We start from the raw sequence: 25,373 nt of genomic DNA, 5'->3' as shown, positions 1-25,373 counted from the left end.
GAGTCAAAGGCGGTCAGTCACTTTGGCTCAGGCTGCTCGGCTCGTGAACAGCCCAGCCCTTTCCCGGGGCCAGGGCAGGGGATTGCTCCATGCCAGCTTACCTGGGGAAAAACCAGAGCCTCACTTCGGTCCCTTCCGGTAACTGACACGACAGGGCGCCCTGAAGGGGGAGGGGAGAGCTCCCTCCATAAATGGTCCCACCCCTGGGCAAGGTGGCTCACTCAGGCAGGTAGCAACGGGGGAGTGTGCACCTGCCACCAGTCGAGCTCAGCCAGACTGCGAGACGAGTCGGAGCGAGCTGAGGGAGTGAGTCAACCATGGACAAGTTCAAGTGCCCGAGCTTCTTCAAGTGCGGAGGGAAGGAGGTAGGGGTCTGGAAACCGTGGGAGGTGTGGGGGGCCTGGGAAGGGAACACTTCAGGGGAGGCCGGCTCAGGTTTTGCCTTCGGCGGCTGTTCCTTGTTCTCCATATTTTTCTTCTGTTGCCTTCAAGTGTGCCTGAGATGTCCCCATAGGATAGAGGGAAAAGGGAACAACTCTTACTGGGGCAGCCAGAAGACTTAGGATGGATCACCTCAACCTCCGCCTTGGGTGTGCCCACAAAATCCTGGTCTTTGTCCCTCTCCAGACCGTGGCCATATGCTGGAGGAAATGAGAAAATGCATTGTCCTTATCTGACCTGAGGAACCCTCCATACCCCAGAGCAGCTAACAGGTTGGGAGAGAACCCCTTCCCTCTGAGGTGGAGAGAGAGCTACTCCACCTGGTGGGACAGGAGAATTTGTCTCTGAATATTATTCTGTGGCTTCCAGCCGGGGATAGGGAGAGAAGTTAAACTTGCCTTAATTCCAAACATCCCAAACTATCAGCCTATAGGAAAAGGAGTCTATAAACTCTTTTTGTTTGTTTGTTTTAGTAGAAGCTATATTGGAGCCTTCTTCTCAAAGATCTCCTGCAATCTCAAGAGTGTTGATTTTACCTAATTCATCTTTAAGACTTGTATTTTTGAAGTCTTATTTGTGCACCTTCATTTGTCCTTCATGCTGGGTACCACATGTAATCCTTCTAGCAAAATTTGTATGATCTCACCCAAAGAAGTAGTAAATATTCCCACCTGAAGAGGTTTTTGGTTTTGGTTTGGTTTGGTTTTTTTTTTTTTTTTCATTTCAAGGGGTAAATGTTGTAAAGTAAAAGCGGCCATTAGCAGAAATCCCCTCAACCTTTGGAAAGTGTTTCCCTTGGCTAAGGCTTTCAGGGTTCATTCTCCCCCCACCTCTCTCTCTCTCTCTCTCTCTCTCGTGTGTGTGTGTGTGTGTGTGTGTGAAATTATGCTTCTGTGGATTTTTAATAGTAGAAAGACAAACTCGTGATATTTTCTCTTCTCCAGAAAGTGACGGCTTCATCTGAGAATTTCCATGTTGGTGAAACTGATGAGAATCAGGACCGTGGTAACTGGTCCAAAAAATCGGATTATCTTCTATCTATGGTTGGATATGCAGTGGGATTAGGGAATGTGTGGAGATTCCCCTATTTGACCTACAACAATGGCGGAGGTACTCTCCCCCCCCCACCCCCTGCCCCAGCTCAACTTCTTTCCCTTCCAGTTTAAATGGTGTGCTGTATGGCCTCTGAAGCTATTTTAAGAACTGAGGAAAGGTATATGACAGTTTGGGTTAGTGGGGGGATGGGAAACAAGCATACCGCATCCATCATTAGACTGAGTTGCTAGCTCAAGTTAGGAAGCTGGCTTTGCAAAATCCTCAGGTATAAACTTGATAAAAGTTGTACATTTAGCACTTTTGAGTCTCTGGTTTAGGATCCAATGTAATCTTCCACTATGACTTGCTCTTCTTCATTTATACACGTTCATGTGATAATCTGTTCAGACTCAAGTTGTGTTTGGCTTAATTTATGGCTGAATCTAAGCAAGAGGCTGGGGATTCTCTTTCTAATATGAAGCTGAAATACATTGGTTGCTTAAGTAGCGTGAGGCATTACATTTTGGAAATACAAGTGTGGAAGGAGATGATTAAGAATTAAAGGTTTAGTATTTTAAGCTGCAATATCAAATTGGATTGACCATGTAGAGGATCCTTCTAGAATGCAACAGACTTTAGTTCAAGACTAGGTGTTTAATTTCTGCAAAATGATACTGTTTATACCTCAGAGATCATTAAGGAAGACTCAGTTAGAACAAGGAGAAAAAAAAATAACTCTGAGGTGACACGCAAAGGGAAACAAAATGAATTGCACAATTCTCTAGTAGTGTCGAAACAACTTTTCACTTACACCATATTTTATTTACTTGTAATTACAGGTTCTATTAGAAGTGTAGAGGTGACATGCCCTTAGATTTCATAATTGGGAACCAGTGAAACTGTGCCACTATAATTATTTTTCTTGGTATAATAGGATTTTGTGTGGTGATGTTTCAATCTTATAGTCCTTGTTAATTGGTTGCATTAGAACATTCATACTGGCCTGTGGAGACTTAAGAGAGAAGCTCTGTTTATCAAACACTTTAAGTGTTGGTGGCAATAAATTCTCCTCTCTGGAGCCTACATTGTTTAGTCATGGGTTGGGTCTAAGTTTGAACTGGAAAATGAGTTAGGAATCAACAATCCTTTGAGTGCTTAAGTCCTAAGGTCTAGTGTAACGAAGAGCGTTCGGACTTCTTTCCAGCCTCTAGTGCTCAGTTTCAGAAAAACCCCAGTTCAGAAATTCCCCGTGTCTTACCATCGTACATCAGTCCAGTGGTGGCCATAAACTTCCAGGAACTATATTAAACTAGGTTTAATAGAGAATTTGAAACGTAGCTCCCCCCAAAATGCTATTATCTCTCTCACCTTTTCCTCTAAAAATTAATATATCACATCAGTTCTCAGTTTTTAAAGATTGTATCATTTGGGTAATGCATGATCTAGGCTCTTTGGATTGCTTCTTTCTCTCCTGTCCAAGTGTAGGAGAGGAACATGAAACTCAGATTTGCCAAGTGTTAATAGATCAGATTTTTAAATATGGTTAGGTTTGGAAAACTATGGCTAAAATCTGGAATCATTTTTATCTATAGATTCTTTTTACCAGTTTATAAAAGAGAAGTATCATACAACCAAAGGGTCTAAGACGGCAGTATCAACAATTTGGGACCAGGATATTATATTAGCAATTTACCAATTATGGTTGTTAATAAAAACAATAATATAATGGGTAAAAAACTATATATGTCACTCAGGAAAATAATCTTTTTTTTGAAAAAAAAAACCAAAAAACAAAAACAAGCCAACTATTTATAATGGGCTATTAAGATTTACCTTACTGTTGTATTGAGACAGGGATAGTCTCTATTACTTTTCTTCATATTTATCACTGGTAAGACTAAAACTTCTATTAGTCATAGTAGTGATGGTATGTACATTGCAACATCTATGAAAACATATTTGTCCCTGTGTTCTAGTGACTAGTGACTTGTACATAACAAGTATTTTATTGTCTTATTATTTTTAATGGAATCTATTTTGAGGGTTGGGAAAAATGTTATTCCCAGGTATGCCGTTACAATATCATAGTATGAAAAATACATGAGGGAAACAGTGCCACATGGGTCAATGAAATGTATGTAATCCAAAAGCCCATTTTTTAATCTACTGATCCCGGTTTCTTATTAAACTTTGTTAAGACTTGTAGAGTACTTGATCAATAAATTTAATATTCTGTCCCTGCTTCTACCTACAATCTGGCCAAAGTTCGAATGAGCAATTTATTATGTCCCAGAAGTGGGTGGAAAAAAATCAAAAAGGGATCTGGATAATCTAAATGTATGAGCATTAGTCCTTCCTTTTAAAATAAAGAGCTAACTTTTTTTGAGAGAGAAAGAGCACTCTCACATGTGTGAGTGCTGGTGCGGGGGAGGGGCAGAGGGACAGAGAGAATCTCAAGCAGACTCTATGCAGAGGGTGGAGCCTGACACTGATCCCACAGCCCTGAGATCATGACCTGAGCTGAAATTAAGAGTCGGACACTTAACTGAGCCACCCAGGCGCTCCAGAAAGTTAACTTTGAGTGTGCCTCAAAACTTCAGAATCTTTTAACAAAACCAAGAACATTCTTATTAACATTGAAGAAAGACCCTTATGACTATTTGGAGAATAATCCACTTAGCTGCAGTAACTTCCACTCTGAACCACATGTAGCATTTGCACCTGAAGTCTTAAAAAAATAGACTATTTGGAAAGGAGAAAGGAGGGAAACTAACTTTGAACACATACTGTGTGCCTGCCATTTTGCCAAGTGTTTTCACAGAGGCTCTATAATTGAACGCTTACCACAGACTGATGAGCTGGTATCGCTCTCCCCATTTATGAGGAACCCAAGGTCCCGAGAGGTTAGGTAAATTGGCCCAGGTTACATAACTAGTAAATGGTGGAGTCAGGATCTAAACCTAGGTGTATCTGGCTCCAGAGCCTGTGATCATTCACCTCCTCTGGATTGCTTTTTTATAGGTTATCGTTTTTAATAACCACAGCAGCCTCTTTAGGTCATACTAGAATCCCATTTCACAGATGAGGAAACCAAGGTTTAGAGAATCAACTACTTTCTCACAGAAACTGGTAAATCTGGGGCCTAAACCTTGTACTCTGACTCCACTATATCAGAATGCTTTCAAAATGTTATGCTGGTTATCAACGTGCCATCAACGTTTGGGGACATAATAGTGCTTTGCTTCTCTTTTGCATTTTCTAGGTGCCTTCTTGATACCTTATGCGATCATGCTGGCACTGGCTGGTTTACCTCTGTTCTTCCTGGAGTGTTCACTGGGACAGTTTGCTAGCTTAGGTCCAGTTTCAGTTTGGAGGCTTCTCCCATTGTTTCAAGGTTAGTGTTCACATGTTTTTCTTACTGTGCCTACTGGTCTCTTGGGGTCTATAGCTGTCCGCACTAGGGGGCGGGAAAATGTTTCATATTTGGACATGTTAAAGGCAAAGAAGCAGATGTTGTTTTGCTGAATATTTGCCAGAGAATTGAAAGACCAAATGGTAATTTGTATTTCTGTTTCTCTCGGGCTGAAGATACAGAAGGGGTTAGGGAGGATACTGGAGGGGGTCGTTATTGTCTTATATTCACCTTTTACAATCCCGTGGCACATAGTTATGGTCCTGTTATGCATTAACTTTGTGGCTCTGGCTTTTTTCTCCTTCACGTGCAGTCTTTTGTCTTCTCGCCTTTGCGTATCTTTGACAACGCCTCATTCAGAGAAGTTGAAGGGCAGGTCACTATGTTTTCTGGGACACTCCCTAATAGAATAGGACACTGGCGAAGTTTTTCAGAGTGCCTTGATTGTTATTAAACATCAAACGGCCTTCCTGTCTGAAGATTACATATCCTTTTGGTGTGTGCTAGTGGTTGCAAACTATTTGTAAAAGCTTCAGTACAACATCAAATATAAATTTAGAGTGAGGCGAATAGAACATTGTGAGGGAATATGAAGGAAGCCACCTCAAAAGCGAGTCTTGAGCGTATGGGTTATATTCAGTATGCTAAACCGCATCTTGAAACGATGGAGTTCAAGAAATTTTGGAAGTTTAAATTCGGATTGTTACTGGATTATTGACTTTTCTTTACATGCGCTGCTAGAAATCCTGTACATTAACTCCGAGCCTGTATCTTCTACTTGCCAAAATATTGGTTTATAGATGAAGATGTAAGTAGTGGTCAGTGGGTCAATAGGATATGAGCTTTGTTTGTTTGTTTTTAAGAACAGGACCCACTCTGACAAGAACTTTCAGACATAGTAAGAGAGTGATGGCCATGAGCGATTCTTTACGTGAACTTGATGGATCCACACAGGTCTTCTGCCCTTGGTCTTAGTACCATTTTCTAATTAACTAAAAAAATGGTTTCAGAAGGTCAATCATCAAAATAATTTTAAATTTTGGAAGAAAGCTATTTAGACAGTAGTCCTTCCTCCCCACTCCCTTGCCCCCCACCCCCCCAAAAAGAAAAGACAATGTTTGAACCTGCCTTCTCATTTTCAAATAGATTTTGTGAAAATTGAGATGCAGCTTTTTTTTATGAATTAGCAAAAGAAATTGCACTTGTTTGTTTTTGATTTTAATTGTTCTCTTTTCCAGGTGTGGGAATTACAATGGTCCTGATATCCATTTTTGTGACAATCTATTATAATGTCATAATTGCCTATAGTCTTTACTACATGTTTGCTTCTTTTCAAAGTGAACTACCATGGAAAAATTGCTCATATTGGGCAGATGAGAACTGTAGCAGATCGCCTATAGGTAAACTTCATTTATTTACCTAAAAATATTGTGAACGAAGCATCATTCTTTTCTTTTTTTTTCTTTTTTTTTTTTAAAGATTTTATTTATTTATTTGACAGAGAAAGACACAGCGAGAGAGGGAACACAAACGGGGAGTGGGAGAGGGAGAAGCAGACTCCCTGCCGAGCAGGGAGCCCGATGCGGGACTCGATCCAGGGACTCCAGGATCATGACCTGAGCCGAAGGCAGTCGCTTAACCAACTGAGCCACCCAGGCGCCCCATTTTTTATTATTATTATTTTTTCTAATAAGCTTAAAGGGTTACATGATTTTCTAACCAATTTAGGGGCAATTTAAAGTGAGCCACGGGTGGGGCGCCTGGCTGGCTCAGTCTATAGAGCATGTGACTCTTGATCTCGGGGTTGTGAGTTCGAGACCCACGTTGATTACTTAAAAATCAAATCTTAAAGTGAGCCCAGGGTTATTGATGAAAGCAGGGTAACTTTGGCTAACTTTGAAAACTGATTAATGCAGTATGTTAATTTCTGAGGGCCGCCAGTAAAGCCAAGCCCTCCTTAGGAGTAGGCAGGAGAAAAGGAAGAAAGTGGGAAAGTGGTAGAGACAAGCACTATCCATGATAGATAGTACTACTGTGTTTCAGGAGCCAGTGAGTATCATCCACATAGTAAGTTGCTGATCTTTGGAATCAAGTAGTATTGATATTATAGACTATTACCACTGGGATTGTCTATGTATATTAGAGAATAAAGTAATAAAGCTTTAATGCTTCTTAGGAATTTAAAGGTGTCATTTATCTATATAGGTTAAATAAATCCACATACTAACAATTCCTTAGAGCACTAAGTCCTGTCCGAAATGATTGTTACTTTATAGCGGTTATTATTATACATATAATCATAGTTTAAAAGGCCAGATATTTACTCACCCCCAGGTTGGTAGTAGAGAAGATTTAAGATGCTGAATGTGCATGGCTTATTCCATTTGCAAGATTTCTCCTCTGCCCTCACCAAGTAACAATCTAAATGGTTTAATTATTTTACCATTAAAACTTTTTTTCAGGAAGGGCGCCTGGATGGCTCAGTCTGTTGAGCAGCCGACTCTTGGTTTCGGCTCAGGTCATGATCTCAGGGTCCTGGGATCCAGCCCTGCATCAGACTCCACGTTCAGTGGGGAGTCTGCTTCTCTCTTTCTCCCCATCTGCGACTCTGCTCACATGCTCTCTCTCTCTAAAATGAGTAAATAAATCTTTAAAAAAAAACACTTTTTTTTTTTTCCAGGAAAGTACTTGTCTAAAACTAAGTACGTGTCTCTGTGTGTATTCTTTTTTTATAATTTTTAGTTACTCATTGTAATATCAGTACACTCTCGGGGGAGAGCATCCAAGTGAATAAAAGCGTGGTAGACATCAACCCTTTAAACTGCATCAACGGAAGTGAAATTTATCAGCCAGGGCAGCTTCCCAGTGAACAATATTGGAAGTAAGTATGCTAGATGATCTACTTCTTTTTGGTTTTTTTGTTTTTTTTAAATTATATTATGTTAATCACCATACATTACATCATTAGTTTTTGATGTAGTGTTCCATGATTCATTGTTTGCATATAACACCCAGTGCTCCATTCAGTACGTGCCCTCTTTAATACCCATCACCAGGCTAACCCATCCCCCCACCCCCTCCCCTCTAGAACCCTCAGTTTGTTCCTCAGAGTCCATAGTCTTTCATGGTTCATAGATGATCTACTTCTTAAACAGATGTTATTTAAAAGTTTTTGTAAATAACAATAAAATATTAATCAGCTTGTTTCTTACCTCATATAGGTAGAAAAAAAAGGGGAATCAGAGCAAATTATACTTGATAGGACTCAAATGCTTATCTAGCTTGTGTGGGGAGTAGTAACCTGAAAGATCAGCTTCTAGTCAACAAATTGTCATTTGTAAATTGCTTATCAAATGAGAGCAATACTGTCAGTAATGATCTGTTCAGTGTTTATTATATATAAGTTAGGGCATTGCTCTGAAGAATAAATACTCAAATTTTAGACTATAATGAGCAAATTTGAATAATAAACTGTTGGGTGATGAGTAATATTGGGGGCAAAATTGCCATTTAAAGCTGTAATTCTTCATTATCCATTTTGCTTATAATTGTCATTATATGATAAAAATAGATATTCAGGGTTATATTTATTTGTATTAACTTTAATTGATCACTCTTTACTCTCCTGACTTATACCTACATTTTACCCTTACCAAACTGCCTTGATTATTGCTGTAATGAGCTCTTCCTCATCTACATGTTCATGCTCTGTGGGACCCTTTCAAAAACTGGGTCTTAAAATGTTCCCAAACACCAAGCTAAGAATTAAAATCTTAGATCCATGCATTCCTTAATAGAAATCACTGATTTTTACAGAAAGCCTTTGAAAAAGTCATAAAAATTGGAATCATTTAGGTTTGATGCTAACTATAAGTATGATGAATAATTTAATTTTAGATGTTTTCTTCATCTTTTTACCTTGAGAAAAATACTGTAACAAATAAAAGAAATGATCTGATAAGGTTCTTTTTTTTTTTTTTTTTTTTTTTTACATAAAAGATCTTTGAAATATTAGGGGGCAAATCATAGCTAAAGGAATTAGTAGATTTTTTATTCTGGGGTTTGGAACTTTGGATTGGCTACAGTTAACCCTAAAGTTCAGAGCCTAGCTTTTTACTGAACTATTTTTGCCCCTCTGTACAATAGTATCAATAAAAGGCTCACATGGGTGTGCCTGGGTGGCTCAGTCGGTTAAGCGTCTGCCTTCGGCTCAGGTCATGATCCTGGAGTCCCGGGATGGAGCCCCTCATTGGGCTCCCTGCTCAGCGGGGAGTCTCCTTCTCCCTCTGACCCTCCCCTCTCTCATGCTCTCTCTCTCATTCTCTCTCTCTGAAATAAATAAATAAAATCTTTAAAAAAGTAAAAGGCTCCCATGACATTGATGTATTAGTAAGATAGAATACTCATGAAACATCTCCCTGGATGATAGATATTACAAAATTCAATGTATGAAGACAAGTGATTCTGTGTTCATAAAAAAGGCTTGTGTGTTTTCAGTAAAGTGGCACTCCAGCGGTCAAGTGGAATGGATGAGACTGGAGTAATTGTGTGGTATTTAGCACTTTGTCTTCTTCTGGCTTGGCTCATAGTTGGAGCAGCGCTATTTAAAGGAATCAAGTCTTCTGGCAAGGTAATTTGGAAAACACATTAGATGGTGATGTAGCTCTTTTCCAATTTCATTGCAGTTCAATGTCAAGCATAATCAAATGCATGTTTTTTTCTATAATGGGAACATTCGAATGTGTGAAAAGCTTTCTAAGTAGGCAGCCTAGCTGTAGGAAAATACATAAGATCCCTGCTATTGGTACAAATACAACAAAACAAGCAAAACTAGTACTAGGGTTGTGCAATTACAGCTGACCCTTGAACAACGTGGGGGTGAGGGGTGCCAAACCCCCCTTGCATTTGTAAATCCAGCTATAACTTTTGACTCCCCCACAACTTAACTACTAACAGCCTGATGTTGACCAGAAACCTGATAACCTGAAGTCAATTAACACCCATTTTAGTATGTTATATATATTATATACCTTATTCTTACAATAAAGTAAGCTAGAGGGGCACCTGGGTGGCTGAGTTGGTTGGGCGTCTGCCTTTGGCTAGGGTCGTGGTCCCAGGGTCCCGGGATGGAGCCCCACGTCAGGCTCCCTGCTTGGTTGGGAGCCTGCTTCTCTCTCTGCAGCTCTCCCCTGCTCATGCTCACTCTGTATCTCAAATAACTACTAACTAACTAACTAACTAAATAAATAAATAAATAAAATCTTTAAAGTAACCTAAAGAAAAGAAAATGTTATGAAGAAAATCATTGGAGGACATCCATTTACAGTACTGTATTTATTGAAAGAAAAAATCCTCATCTAAGTGGATCCACACAGTTCAAACCTGTGTTGTTCAAAGGTCAGCTGTATCAGAAGTTGGACCCTGCTAGCTAATATAGCATTCGGAGACTTGAGTGTATATTTTAAAATTGTGTGTCCTCTTACATAAGTAAGCATCTTGGATGGAATTATATATTGCAATGTTTGGTTTGGCAAGTCTAGATCCTCGTTATATAAGGTTAGTGTAGGGATTCCTTTAATGGGAGAGAGAAAAAAATCAAATATGCAGTTGTTCTCTTAAAGCTGGCCAGAATTGACTCAGAACCGTCTTTTTCAGTGAAGAGTCCTCTTCTGAAAAACATTATACTTTCCCCCTTTATTGTTTTGTTTTTTAAACTTTCCCGAGAGCATCATGGCAATTTCAGGGAACAACATGGAATTTTCTCCACGAACAGTTGTAATGGTACCCAGAAAGTGAGCATTTATGGTAACTACTAGACTGAAATCTCCTTAAAGATGGAAGACTGGGGTAACTGTGGATACTACCTTTGTATTCCTGGTATAATATCTAGCGCATTCAGTTCATGCTAAATTATGATGAGACATTCTGTTAGATCACAAAAATATTGTGAACCTCAAAAAGTCAGTGGAGACTTTCCAAAATAATGTTTCAGTTGCACATTTTTGAAACCCATGGTTCCTTTTTGACGTTAATATTGAAATAATCCATTGAAGGCCATTTGCCTAGGCAATTAATTTTTATTGGTCTCTGGATGACTTTAGATTGTCTCCTTGGGCATATTATCAAACACAGGACATCTATGGATCAAAGAAATTGTCCACATTAATGAAAAGCCGGCCTCAAAGGCAATCTGCTCATCTGGAACCATGTGTTATCCAGGATACAAGTACACTGCTTTGTGTGCTATCAAACTCTCTTACTGGTATCTCTAAGGATAATAATACCGAGTGTTCGGTATTCACTTTAATCAGCTTTCAGGGGATTTGGACATCTACTAGGAGATTATTTTCCTTCTCCTTGGGGACTGAATATATACTAACTATTGCAAGTATACAAGCATTTCCCTTTCTACCTCAATGCAGTAATTTACCAAGAAGTGATATTCAGTCCCTTCAGACATTTACAGCCATATTTAGGAAAGCACTCTACGTAGATTCCAAGTTACCCCTGCTGATGTACTGTGTATTTACAACGTGAACCCAGGAAATACTGCTTCATACATCAGAGTGTTTTGAAAATGGATCATCTGAGAGTGGGGAGAAGAGAAAGAGAAAATTATGCCATTTTTGGTATTGGTATCACCAGGTTTATTAATAACTTATGAAATCTTTAATACTTTATTTTACTGATGTCAACCGGCTAATAACTTTGTGCATATACAGTTACATAACAGGACTTAAAGATTTAACTTACCCACCACTGGTTGTTTCTCTTGGTAGGTGGTATATTTTACAGCTCTTTTCCCCTATGTTGTCCTGCTCATCCTGCTAGTCCGAGGGGCGACTCTGGAGGGTGCACTGAAAGGCATTTCATACTATATTGGAGCACAGTCAAATTTTACAAAACTTAAGGAAGCTGAGGTAAGACTTCATTTGGATTTCAAATTATCTGAGGAGGTAAACCTTAAAAGCAAACACTGAAAATCTTTGGTTGCATATGAGTGTCATAATGTAGTGGCTTGCAAAAGAACATGGAGTTAAATTTATTAGTGTTTCTGTCCACTAGGAAGTCCAGTGTAGCCATTTAACATGACACTAGTGCTTTCCTTTTGGAAGTGAGATAATCATGTTTAGTAGTAAGGCTTCAAAAGTCATATTATTCATATAACTGATTCTATTTGACCAAAAGGATTTGGGGCCTATTAATCTGAGAAAGAACCTTTCATGTTTGGATACCTACCTACAAGTTGATGAGTAGGACGGTGAGACTTCTTGGATAAACTCATAGATTTCAAGATTACAGGTGAAAGTCTAATGGTCTAATATACATTTTAATTGTCTTCAAAAGGTAATATCCCCAAGTTAAGATCAAAGTGTACCTAATGGATTATGAAGTTAAACCACAAATTTGAAATGAAGCATTCCATAAATGAAACTGTTATTTGTCAACATAAATGTGTGCCATGAATATGAATTGGGTAGCCCTCTTTTAACTAGTCTTTCACCAGATAATGGCTGTGTATATCATGGATACATAAAATCTTTTACACTTTTGACTGCAGAGAGCATACAGATTAAGTGTACTCTATATAGGATGCATCTATTCACACAGCCTAAGAATGGTTTCACTTTGCCAGTAATCACATCACATTCTTGGCACACATTAAGCTTCTGGCCAGCTAAAACACCAAGTCTTATGTTGAAGTCAAGAAACACTATGTTACTATAATCTTCCATAGTAGCAGTGCTATCCAAAATGGATATTCGTTTGTTTGCTATGGTGTTCTCTGAGGAACTGATGCTAATTTCCAGCAATTTGCTATTTTCTAAATACTTACAATCTGGATATTTACTTTTTTAAGATTTTATTTATTTAGAGAGAGAGCGCATGTATGGGGAGGGGCAGAAGGAGAAGGAGAGAGAGAATCTCAAGCAGGCTCCCCGCTGAGTGTAGAGCCTGACGCGGCCCTCGATCTCATGACCCTGAGATCATGACCTGAGCCAAAATCAAGAGTCAGACACTTAACCCACTGAGCCACCCAGGCACCCCACAGTCTGGGTATTTAATTATTTGTTGTAGAATTTTTCTGGTAAGCAAGTCAAATTTATCACTTTTTAATCCTTCCTTTACCTTTTTTGAAAATTGAGATGTCAGTGTCTGGCCTTTGGTTTCCTGTACCCAAATAATTTTCACTCAGCAATTAACCCGCAACAGACTTAAATTATTTTAGAACTATGAACTTTTATTATTTTAGTCTTGGAGATTAATATAGTTTGATGTGTCCACAGGCCATTTGTTCATTTCTTCATTTATCTTGGGCCTCACATCTTTTAACCTTGTTTGTTAATATCTTTCCAACTCGAAGACCATTTTTGATGATGAATAAGAAACAAATAAAATGGAAGTTGGGAATCATCATCTTCTCTCTGTTAGGTTGTTAAACAAGATAAAATATTAATTAATGCACTTTCAAAATGGTAAACTGTTATATAAATATGAGCACACAATTATTTCAATTATTGCTGTTATACTATACTCTACTATTATGGATGCAACATTTTCCCTAAGAAGAGGACCCTCCATTTTCTTTAAACTTCTTAACTTTGAGCACAGGTGAAAAGCCCCTTTGATATTCTTTAAGTGACTTTTCCAAGCCTCAGATCACCTGAGCTTTATAGTTCCTGAAAAAATTATATGATTATTTTATATTGGTCTGTTTCAATGTCTCTATTACCTTTAAAATATCAGACCTAAACCTAAAGCTCCCTTTGAAACATACAATTTAATCCTCCCTCCTCTTCACCCCAATAAATACAGTACCCCCACTGGTACTGTATTACTGCTGGTAATGAGAATTTTTTCTTACACCTTTTTTTATTTCTCACAATCCATATTCTGAGCATGGGATCATAAATATATATATTTTTCCTTTTCTTTGAATATCTGAACTTTGTTGCAACCTCTAGGAGAGCAGAGAACCATACAAATTTATAGCTAGAAGGGTCTTCTGGTCTTCAATGATTATTTTACTAACTCCTTCATTTTACAGTGATGAAACTGAAACCCAGAAAGATTCACATTTAGTTAAATTTACACAGCCAGTTTGTGTATCTTGAATTAAGATTTTCTGATGCCTAAATTACTAATTTTGTATATAGCTATGAGATTGATAGATACGGAGATTAGAACTATGTTTGGAATTTTGCTTCACTTTATTTGCAAGCTAGGTATACATCATGGTCTGCAGTAGCATTTTGATAGAACCCAGACCTGCTACACCAATTTCCAGCTCCCCCTAACTCACATATGAATACAAAATGTTATCAGGTAAAAGCAGCTGAGACATCAACATAAGCATGTTGTTCATCTCTTAATATGTACAGGTGCCTAAAAAATAAGAGCATTTTATTTGTAATGATTTTGTTATAAGTGAAATAACATCTATCTATCCATCCACTCACTTTGCTTTCTACTGGCTGCAATTATAATGTAATAATAATCTAACATCAAGCTGTATTCTGAAGACCTAGTAAATTTTATTCCCCAATGACTTTTATATCTATTGAAATTGGAAATAGATTACATACCTTTCAAAGGGGGAAATTATAATTTTTAATTTCCATAAAAGAAACCGAGTATCAATTTATGATTATTTTCCATAGTAACAATAATAGCTACCATTGAGCATCCTAATTGCTTTACATATGCTCTTATTCAATTCTCACATCATTCCTAGTACACTTATATCATCATCATCATCTTCATCATCTCCATTTTACAGATGAACGAACAGACTTAAAAATGTTAAATAAATTGAAGTCAAGGAGAGTAAGAGGTATTGGATATAAATTTCATTCTTTTTGACTCCAGAGTTAGAGCTCTTTGTCGCCATGTTATATTGCCTGCTTTTCACTGAGCAGTCCTGTTTTTCAATGGACTAAAAAAAAAAAAAAAAAACCACTTTTGCCCAAATCTTTGCCAATCTATTTGAAATCTATACAATTAGGTTTTTTCTTTTGTAATGTTCTATCTACAGAATTTCACTGTTAACATGGATTTGCTTAGTTTCTGAGATTATTGTCCTTTAGCAAAGATATAGGAGGGGTAAATTGGAAAAGGCAGACTAGTAAAAGGGTAGGATTAGATGGAATGAGTGGGGGGCTGCTTAAAGAGTTGAGGTTGGCTACGCGAGGCTCTAATCGAACAAACACAGGATGAGGGAACTGGTGATCTAAGGGATTATAAATATATCATTATTCTTCAAAAATTGCCTAGTACTGTCCTTGTTAAGAATGGATATGTATCTATTGTCCCCAAATTGATATGTGGAGTCAATAGAATTTTAATCAGATTGACAGCACAGTTTTCCTTAGTTGTTGAGAACGGATTGTAAAATTTACACGCAAGAGAAAAAGGCAAAAAACAAAACAAAACAAAACAAAACCCTGTTTTTGAAGAAGGAACACTTGTCCTACCAGATATGAAACGATATTATAATACTATAGGAATTAAAATAATGTGGTGTTAGCGTAGATATAGACTTACAGACCAGTGGGACAGAATAGTCTCAGAAATAGGTTCATGAACATTTGGAACTTGATATGTGGCAGAGGTGGCCATGCAGATCAATGGGGAAAGGATGGACCATCTAATTGATATAACTGACATCCAAATGATTATCTTTAGATAACTGATACTCCATTTAGAAAAGAAAATGAATTGGACTTTCCACTTTAATATGTACTGTATCAATTTTTCGGGCTAATTGAAAACAATATGAACAAAGCTTTAAATCTTTTAGAAGAAAATGTAGGACAGTATCTATGATCTTTGGCTAAAGATTTCTTTTTAAGTCAGAGAAATCAAGGACAATACATAAAAGCAAAGATGGGCACCTTTAGTTACATTAAAACAACAATAAAATCTTTGGCTCAAAAGAATAAGCCACAAATTGGGAGGAAAAAATAACATATATAATAGACAAAGGATTAGAATCCAGCATACATAAAGAATTTCTAGAGATCAAAGAAGACAAATAACCCAAACAAGAAATTGGCAAAAGACCTGAACAGGAATTTCACAGGGAAAAAAACCTGTGGAATATGAAGACATAAAAACATACTAAACCTTATAAATAATTAGGGTAATGAAAACTCTCATTTGACAGCCACCAGATTGGAGAATATTAAAAATTCTGACCAATACTGGCAAGAACGTGAAGGAATGGGAGCTCTCACACCTAGCTGGTGAGAGTCCAAAGCGGTAAAATAATATGGCACTATTTCATAAAAGAGAAGATGCATATACTCTTTGACATCACCGTTCCTCAACTCGGTATGAGGAGACATGCACAGGAATACTTATAGCTACAACATTTTTAATAGCAGAATATTGAACCACCTCAATGTCCCTCAACAGGATAGAGGATGATCTGTGGTATATACAGTGGGGCAATACAGCAGTGAAAAAAAAAGTTCAAAACTACATATATTTAACTAAGCCATATGAATTTGTCTATATTTTTTCAGTTTTGACACAAAATTAAAATTTCATATGGTTCAAATTGATAGCGGATAACTCTCATACAATACTGAATGAAAAAAGGCAAGTTGTATAGGTTTACATGCATTTAGAAAACTTTTCTATCAACTCAGTAACATGAAAAGCTAAATACCATATTGCTTGGGTTTACATGTTTCTAGGGTAAAATCTAAAGAAAAATGAGGAAATGAGAAACCCAGAAGTCAGGATAGCAGTTACCACTGGAGGGTGAAGGGTGATCTAATCAGAAAGGGGCCCTGGGAGGTTTCCAAAGACTGGTAACATTTCATTTTTTAAGCTGAGCAGTGGGTTTGGTGTTCTGGTGTTTACTTCATTATTATTCATATTTATTCATTTGTATATATGAAATCTTTTGTAGAAGTAAAAAGTTTAAAGTGTATGTTTTTAAAGATGAAATTATCTTCTCTTATAGGTTTGGAAGGATGCTGCCACTCAAATATTTTACTCCCTTTCAGTGGCTTGGGGTGGCTTAGTTGCTCTATCATCTTACAATAAGTTCAATAACAACTGCTTCTTAGATGCTATTTTAGTTTGTCTGATAAACTGCTTCACTAGTGTGTTCGCTGGATTTGCTATTTTTTCTATCTTGGGACACATGGCTCATATATCCGGAAAGGAAGTTGCTCAAGTCGTAAAATCAGGTATGTGATGCTATACATTAATAACTTCAATTAATTTGGTGTAGCTCATTTAAGAAACACTAATATATTTTATAGCAATTTACTTAAAGCACTCAAGCAATGTTTAGGGTGTTGCATTTTCTTTCTCATTGCATCTTATATAATTTGATTACTTAATGATGTAATAATTCTTAGACGGTCTGAGAAAACAGGACTATATTAGGGAATAATTGTTTAAGAAAATAATTTCCTGAATTTTGTCCAGTCCTTAATATGAACTGTTTACTGTACAAGTATCAGGCATCATGGATGCCTTTACATGTGTTATCTTCATTTAATTTATACACATATACATGTGTGTATTCATATATCTATGACTGTATGAGAGTATATGTGTGTGTGTGTATTCTTCCATGTACAAGTGCAGCCTTGGGTCTGAATTTTTAAAACACATTAATATCATATAGATAGAAACCCAGGTAACTTTGAGTGTCCAGCTATGTCCAGCTTTAAAGGAATCTGATTAATGAACTTCCTAACTTTAAAGACATTAGCTAGGGATGCTTAATTATCTGGTTAAGATTCTTAGGAAAAGAATTCCAGGGTTCTTAGTAGTAGGAATCCCTCATTAAATTTTTATTTATGGCCAATATCATTTGATGGAGAGACCAATGCAGGAAAATAGAATGTTAGGACTAGAAGGGACTTTATAGATAATCTAGTGTCCAGCTCCTCATTTACAGAGAAGTGGACTGATGCACAGAAATGTTATGTCTTGCAGAAGATTAAATCATTAGGAAGTGACAGAGTCTAGGCTAGAAGCTAATCCTCCTGAATCCTAGGTCAGTCCTCTGGGAGTCTGGAGAAACTTAAAATACTTCAAACAACCAAGCATCACATAATATAATTGAAAAAAAAATTAAAAGCACCTCTAACGATAATATACATCAAATAGAAAATAAGATTCAGCTTCTAGTTTTGTTACATACAATTTTGCAAGTGTCCTTATACTAATTAAAATGGCTCTACAGCTAGTGACCCTGGGTGAACATCTGGAGAGACAGCTGAAGACTAAAAATGTAGTTCCATAAGCATAGCTCTCTTGATAGTGTAATTCTTCTAGAATTTCTAGGCTAAGATAACTTATTTTAGGTTTCTGGAGTTTAAGACAGTTGTTATTCTTCATGAATCTCTGAAAAATGAAATAGGTTAAACAAAATCGTTAAACAGTTAAGATTTCTTATGCGAGAAATGTACCATTTACAAAATTCATCTCACTAGCTTAGTTCACATCACATGCTCACATTATCACTTCATTGAACAACCAAGTCAAATATTCTTAAAAGTGGCAAGTGAAATAGTTGCCTGAGAATGTATATCATGGACTGAGTCGGCAAATCAAAATGACATTTTTCCAGTATCTCATTTTGAAAATGTCCAAATGTGTGAACTTTTTGGCAACTAATTTAAATGAAATGTCATACATTTTTCTTAGGTTTTGATTTGGCATTCATTGCTTATCCAGAAGCGTTAGCCCAACTCCCAGGTGGCCCATTTTGGTCCATATTATTTTTCTTCATGCTTTTGACTTTGGGTCTCGACTCTCAGTTTGCATCCATTGGTAAGTAATACTCCCAGTGTTACCATATCCCTCTTATATCCTTTTCTTACCCTTGTTTTCCCCATTAGCTTTTACTCTCAGAATCTGAAAATTCTTTTTAACTTGATTTTAAATACAGAAAAGTACAAAGTACTCATGTAGTAGATACCCAAAAGGAACAGACATTAATATCTTATATTTGCTTCAGAAATGAAATTGAAGTCCCATCTTTTTCTCTCCCATATACAATTCACATTTCTTCCTTCCTAGAACTAACTGTCCCCATGGATTATGTGTTACTCAGTCCATGTCTGTATACGTTATATATGTATCCATAAATAACATATAAATGTTGTCACATAAACGTGAAGTTTCATAACATACATATCATTCTGACAGTTGCTTTTTTTACATGTATTGTGAATCTGTGTTGATATATACTCATATAGATCGACTTAATTCACAATCTATTGCCATAATGATGGGCAGTTGGATTATTTCCGAATTCTGACAAATCACACACGCTACTGCAATGACTGTTCTTGCACGTGGCCCTAGGGTACACACCTAGACATTCTGAAACATTATTCATCAGATCACTCTTACATAACACACTTTAATAGTTGACTATGTACAGCATAAAGCCTGGCTTTCTTTAGCTGTCTTTCAAAGCCCTTGAAAATTTCAAACCTGTATCTTAATTCTTTCACCCCTACATCCTTCTGCTTTCAGCCAGTACTGTTTCATGAACACATTTATTTCTTAAACCTAGAAGGCCTTTCTGTCTCCATGCCATTTATTCAAATATTCACCTTATTTAAAAGTTCTCTTAGAATTCTTCCTTTCCCATAACCCTCTTTCAAACTACATCAGCCCTCAGGGATCTGTTACCTTGTAGTTTCTAGTGATGAAAAACCTTGTAAAACAGACTAAAAACAACAAAGAAAGAGAGCAGCTGCATTTGGTTTTTATCCAAACCAACAAGTGGTGACTGCCAAGAGAAAGGACCCTATGGATTTTTAAAAGCAAGGGGTAGGCACTGGGTGTGATATGCAACTGATGAATCCCTGAACTCTACCTCTGAAACTAATAATACATTACATGTTATTTAATTGAATTTAAAGAAGATAAAATTTAAAAAGAAATAAAAAATAAAGCACTTCATGTAGGGAAAAATAAATAAATAAATAAAAGCAAGGAGTAGGACCCAGAGTATATTTTCAGCATATATTTGTAAATTTGATTAATAGAAGTTGAATTCTTTGATTAAAATTATTGGCAAATGAGTTGACATATGACATGCCATTTTTTTCCCCTTCTGAAGAAACAATTACAACAACGATTCAAGATTTATTTCCCAAAGTGATGAAGAAAATGAGGGTTCCTATAACTTTGGGTTGCTGCTTGGTTTTGTTTCTCCTTGGTCTCGTCTGTGTGACTCAGGTATTACTATAGTATTTTTTCATAGACAAATCATTAGTTGGAACGTGCTTTATAATCTAAAGGAGGAAAACAAAGGTTTAAGAGGATGTTTAAGGACAAGTCCAAGTCTGATTCAGCTCAAGGTTTTCTGAGTTTGAGCCCAGAGTTCTTCCCAGTATAGCACAATTTCGATAGTTAAGTATATTGTGAAGAGGGGTGGGGACCCAATATTGGACAATTTCTCCAATTACAATAAAGTTATAAACGTTCAACACATACTAGCCTTTGGATAGCTACCACACAGCACACAGCCACTGCATGTCATTTTGATAATCAGCTACTCTAAATGCTTCTTTTTTCCCAGTGACTCAGTATAGGATGAAAGGTGCATCCTTTTTGAGATATTTAAGGCCACATTTGTGTTTACATTTGAAAATATTCCTTTTTCACATCTTAGTACAGGTGAAACCAAGGAGCACATGTTAAAATCAAATGAATAGATTTGATTTAAAGACTTCATCAATCCTAAAAATAATTAAAAATATACTTAGATGTAATTGGTATTTTTTTTTTTTTTTTGGTAGGCTGGAATTTACTGGGTTCATCTGATTGACCATTTCTGTGCTGGATGGGGCATCTTGATTGCAGCTATACTGGAAATAATAGGAATCATCTGGATTTATGGTAAATAGTAACTATAGAATTATCTACACATTTTATTAAAATAACTTAGTGTGATTCTTTTTCATTACGTTTACTAAAATTGTAAAGTATAATAATACTGGAAAAAAGGTGTATACTTCATTGCTATAGAATAAGAAAATGTTTAGACAGAAAGATAATTTGGGGCCATAATTATTAATGGAGGAAAATGTGAGCAAGGACTGAATGTACTCTTTTTTTTTTTTTTTCATAAGGTGGGAACAGATTCATTGAAGATATAGAAATGATGATTGGAGCAAAAAGGTGGATATTCTGGCTATGGTGGAGAGCCTGCTGGTTTGTCATTACACCTCTTCTTCTGATTGTAAGTAATTAATATGCCATGAATTTGGTATATATTTGACCATTTCTAAGATAAACTTGAAGAATAATTCATATTGGAGACAATAAGGCAAACTAAGGTCATAAATTAATGACCTTCAACTTTTGCTTTATGACTGCAAGTTGCCTCAATTAAAATGCCTTCGCAGTATTGTTTTTGAGGCTATAGGTTTAAACATTTACCATCTGAGAAAATGAACAGGCTCCTATAGACTTAAAGGTCCTACGTACTTAAAAATTATCAATCGAATAAAAATAAATCATTCATCTGCTGGTTCCCTAAAAAATATGGTGAGTCATCTACAATGTTCCTAAACTCTCTGCTAAGACCCAGACATGGACTGTAAGGACTGTGATCTAAATATATTAATTGCTAAGAAACAACACTCAGATTTTAATGCATATTTTTTTCTTCATGGGAGGGGTTTACTATCTGAAATTACTAAAAGAAACCACTGTCAACAGAGGCAATCGTTTATGTTAAATTCAACAATTGGTGCTATTTAGGAACTGAGGGAAAGCAAAAGATACCCTACTGGAGAGACCCGGCATATAGACATATCGTTAAATAACAGTTCAGGGCAGTCAATGACAAAATAAACACTTAACAGGATGGAGAATTACTGCAATGGTGGAGGTGGGGCAGGGGCAAAGCTTCACAGAGGATGTGTTTTGGTTCTCATTGCCTCCAGGCTTCAAAGCTTTTCCTAGGAAAGGGCATTAAATAATTTGATCCAGAATTTGCTTCACATCTGAAGCATTGTGGTTGTTTTAGAGGGTGTTAAGTTTTACTTTTTTCACATTTTATAAGGTCAGTTTCAAGTAGGGAGCAATTTGGGACTGGATGTACTGAATTAAAATATTTTGGATGTTCTGTATTCTAGCTAAATGACTTAGACAGTGGTACTAAATATTGTTTTCCTCTTCTGACAATTCTCCATAATAAAATAAACCCTTTATCAATTCAGAAGCTCTCACCAGACTTTTTAGCCAGCTAGTTTTTATTGATTACATAGCTTTGACAACTGGATTTAATTTAAAATGCAAAAGTATTATATATTAAATGATATACATTATTGTCTGTTTTGTATAAAGTGATGTGAAGTCATGGATACTCTAGTATTCCTCATCCATTCTCTTGTAGTTATGGAAAAAAATTATGATAATTGGGAAATACATTTAAATTACTGTAATTAAGTAGAATTCATCTATTAAATTGATTATTAATTAATCTATTAGATAAAATTAATCTATTAAACTTTACCTATTTGATATTCTTACATTCCATTTCCTCACTGATTTTAGTAAAACATAGACAGCTAAATAATTTAGAGAAACTACTAGGTGACTCTGGTTTTTGTTTTGTTTGCTTTACGGATTTCTAAATAATTAGTTTTAATGCTGCAACATGTCTAGTAGGTTTTTTAAAAAGTTTTTTTTTTTTTAACTTGGCTTTTAAGTGTTTTTCTTGTTAAGATTCAGAGTTCACTGTTTCACCCAAACATACATTGAGCTTGTTTTTCTCTCAGAGAGGCTGGAAGTGAAGTGTGCTTTAGCAAATACGTACCAGTAGCTTGTGAATGTGTCTGTGTTTTGGGTGTGGAGTAAGGGGTGCTCCGTGCAGTGAGAAATAATAGAAACAACTGCTAAGCAAGGAGCAAAGCATGTTCACTAAAGGGTACTTTACATTCTCCTTGAATGAATTGATATGCTGGCTAGCTTATAGCATAGAATAAAACCATACTATTATTAAGTGAAACTTAAAAGTTCAGTCATGGAAATGTTCAGATATTGTTTTATTTTCGATCTGAAATATTTCACGATAAAGTAGTTTATTGAAAAACATCTTGGACCAGCATTTGTATCTCTTATAAATATACGGAGGTGCTCATTTTGGAAGAATCTATTCAAAGCCAAATACAAGTTATTTAGATTAGTTCATTTAGTATTATCTTCTGGCTAGTTACGGGATTATCTTAGTTGCTTGAATGTATCTTCATTTTGTTTTTTTTTTTAAAGATTTTATTTATTTATTTGCGAGAGAGAGAATGAGAGACAGAGAGCACGAGAGGGAGGAGGGTCAGAGGGAGAAGCAGACTCCCCGCTGAGCAGGGAGCCCGATGCGGGACTTGATCCCGGGACTCCAGGATCATGACCTGAGCCGAAGGCAGTCGCTTAACCGACTGAGCCACCCAGGCGCCCTAATTGCTTTTGATAAATTATTTCTAAGGATAGGGATCAAATTCCTAACAATTAGTGCAGTTGAAATCATCAGTGCAATAAAGTCTAACCTTTAGCATTGTCTCTTCATACTTTACTTTCACAGGCAATTTTGATCTGGTCACTCGTGAAATTTCATAGGCCTAATTATGCCAAAATTCCATACCCTGACTGGGGAGTTGCTCTAGGCTGGTGTATGATTATTTTCTGCATTATTTGGATTCCAATTATGGCCGTCATAAAAATAATTCAAGCTGAAGGAAATATCTTTCAAGTAAGCACATTTATATTATTTATACTTTTTTATAGAAAGCACTTATCAAAATGAAGATTACTCATATGGTGGTAATATGAGATTATGAACCTTTAGGCTACTTCTACACCTGATACAATCATCTGATTACTATGTGCATAGCATAGCTTTATACCATATATGTATTTGTGTGTCTCGTACTAGACTCTAAGCCCCTTTAGGGAGAGTCTTATGTTGCTTGCTGCTATATCCTCAGGCCCTATGAGCGTGCTGAGCACATAGAAGTAATGCTTATACTTGTACTGAGTTTCCCTGAAGATGACACAAAGCAAAGGACCTTTTTGCTTTAGATCTATAATCTTTAAATACATTGTCTGGTTATAATACCTGTCCTCATAATGTGTTTAGACTGGAAAAAGCCTGGTAAATTATTTCAAACCCCATCTAGACCCTGAGTGATCCCTCTTGCATAGAGGTGTAGGCAGATGGAGTTGATTATGACATCTCACTAGGACAATGACTAAGACAAATCTCAGGAGTCAGATTTTAAATAATTTCCCAAGCCCACCCCGATCAATGGTTTGACCCTGGAGCTCCCTTTGTTCGGTTCTTGAAACCTCCCAAGTATACACTGGTTTAAATCCTCACCTAACCCTCCTTCTAAGGGCAGGATAGAAATGTCAGATAATTCAATGAAAATACATGGATTGATTCTGTTGTTCAAATGGGCTCAGACACTTTCTTTTAAAATCATTTACATACTCAGTTATTTTGGTTTCATAGTTGGTGTAATTCTAGTAACAGTTAAATCTGAGTATCATTTTTTTAGTATACTGTATTAAGAATTTTGATGATCACTTTTTTTACTTTTCTATGGTTCTTATTTCATTTTGGTTAGCAAAGAAACTTAATACGGTTTGATATTTGCTTGTTTACAGATTTTAACACTTATGGTCTAAAACAAGCTTTTTTTTTTTTTTTTCCTTTTCAGCGCATTGTAAGCTGCTGCAGACCAGCTTCTAACTGGGGTCCATACCTGGAACGACATCGTGGGGAGAGATATAAAGATATGGTAGATCCTAAAAAAGAGACTGACCATGAAATACCTACTGTTAGTGGCAGCAGAAAACCAGAATGAGATCTAATTTTTTAAAATACGTGGCTATACAATGTGATTATTTTAGAACAGAGGAAAATTTTATTTATGTTAACGGAGTAGAAAAATGTATATACTATGTTCATGATGGTATAAGTTTTTCCCATTTAAGCAGGAGTGTAATATAATGTGAATCTACTAATATTTAACAATGTGATTATATTTCTTTTTAGATTATCTACCTGTATAACACATACATAGCTGTCTCTATGTCACAGTAATACTTTTGTAAATATTACCATATTTTTCTAATATACCAAAGACTTTATTTTGAGCCAGTTATTTAGAAAATTGTTATATTTTCTATTATACAAGTTTAAAAATATTATTTGCCTATATTTTCTTAGTATATAATCTTTCTTTTCCATAAAGCTGGGGAAAATAAATCAGTATATTTAAAAGAAAGTGTTAAAATTGAAGGCCTCATTTAACTAGAAATGCTACACATACATGAAAAAATGGACGGTGTCTATGAGCACTGTAGTTTCATACTTTTAATCCAAATATATCTAAAATTTTCATGTATTTATGGGTCTCTTTTTCTATGTGAAATTAGTGGTTATGTTTACTTACAAATAGTGAAAGAAGACAGAAAAATAAGGAGTCTA

General features: G+C 36.3%; 1 protein-coding gene across 1 annotated transcript; it reads left to right on the top strand.

Annotated features, from left to right (window-relative positions):
• Positions 1–244: 244 nt before the first annotated feature.
• On the top strand, positions 245–25,093 carry SLC6A14 (solute carrier family 6 member 14). Its single transcript, XM_021686389.1, has 14 exons — positions 245–365; positions 1,386–1,551; positions 4,739–4,870; positions 6,127–6,288; positions 7,631–7,769; positions 9,386–9,518; positions 11,668–11,808; positions 16,863–17,091; positions 18,566–18,691; positions 19,995–20,113; positions 20,677–20,776; positions 21,010–21,119; positions 23,463–23,630; positions 24,601–25,093. The coding sequence occupies exons 1-14, from the start codon at positions 318–320 to the stop codon at positions 24,745–24,747; spliced, it is 1,920 nt and encodes a 639-aa protein (XP_021542064.1). The 5' UTR covers positions 245–317; the 3' UTR covers positions 24,748–25,093.
• The last annotated feature ends 280 nt before the right edge of the window (positions 25,094–25,373 follow it).

The sequence above is a fragment of the Neomonachus schauinslandi genome, chromosome X (genome assembly GCF_002201575.2).
Source record: "Neomonachus schauinslandi chromosome X, ASM220157v2, whole genome shotgun sequence".
NCBI lineage: Eukaryota > Metazoa > Chordata > Mammalia > Carnivora > Phocidae > Neomonachus > Neomonachus schauinslandi.
Note: the sequence above shows the minus strand (reverse complement) of the source record. Positions and strands in the feature narration are given on the sequence as shown.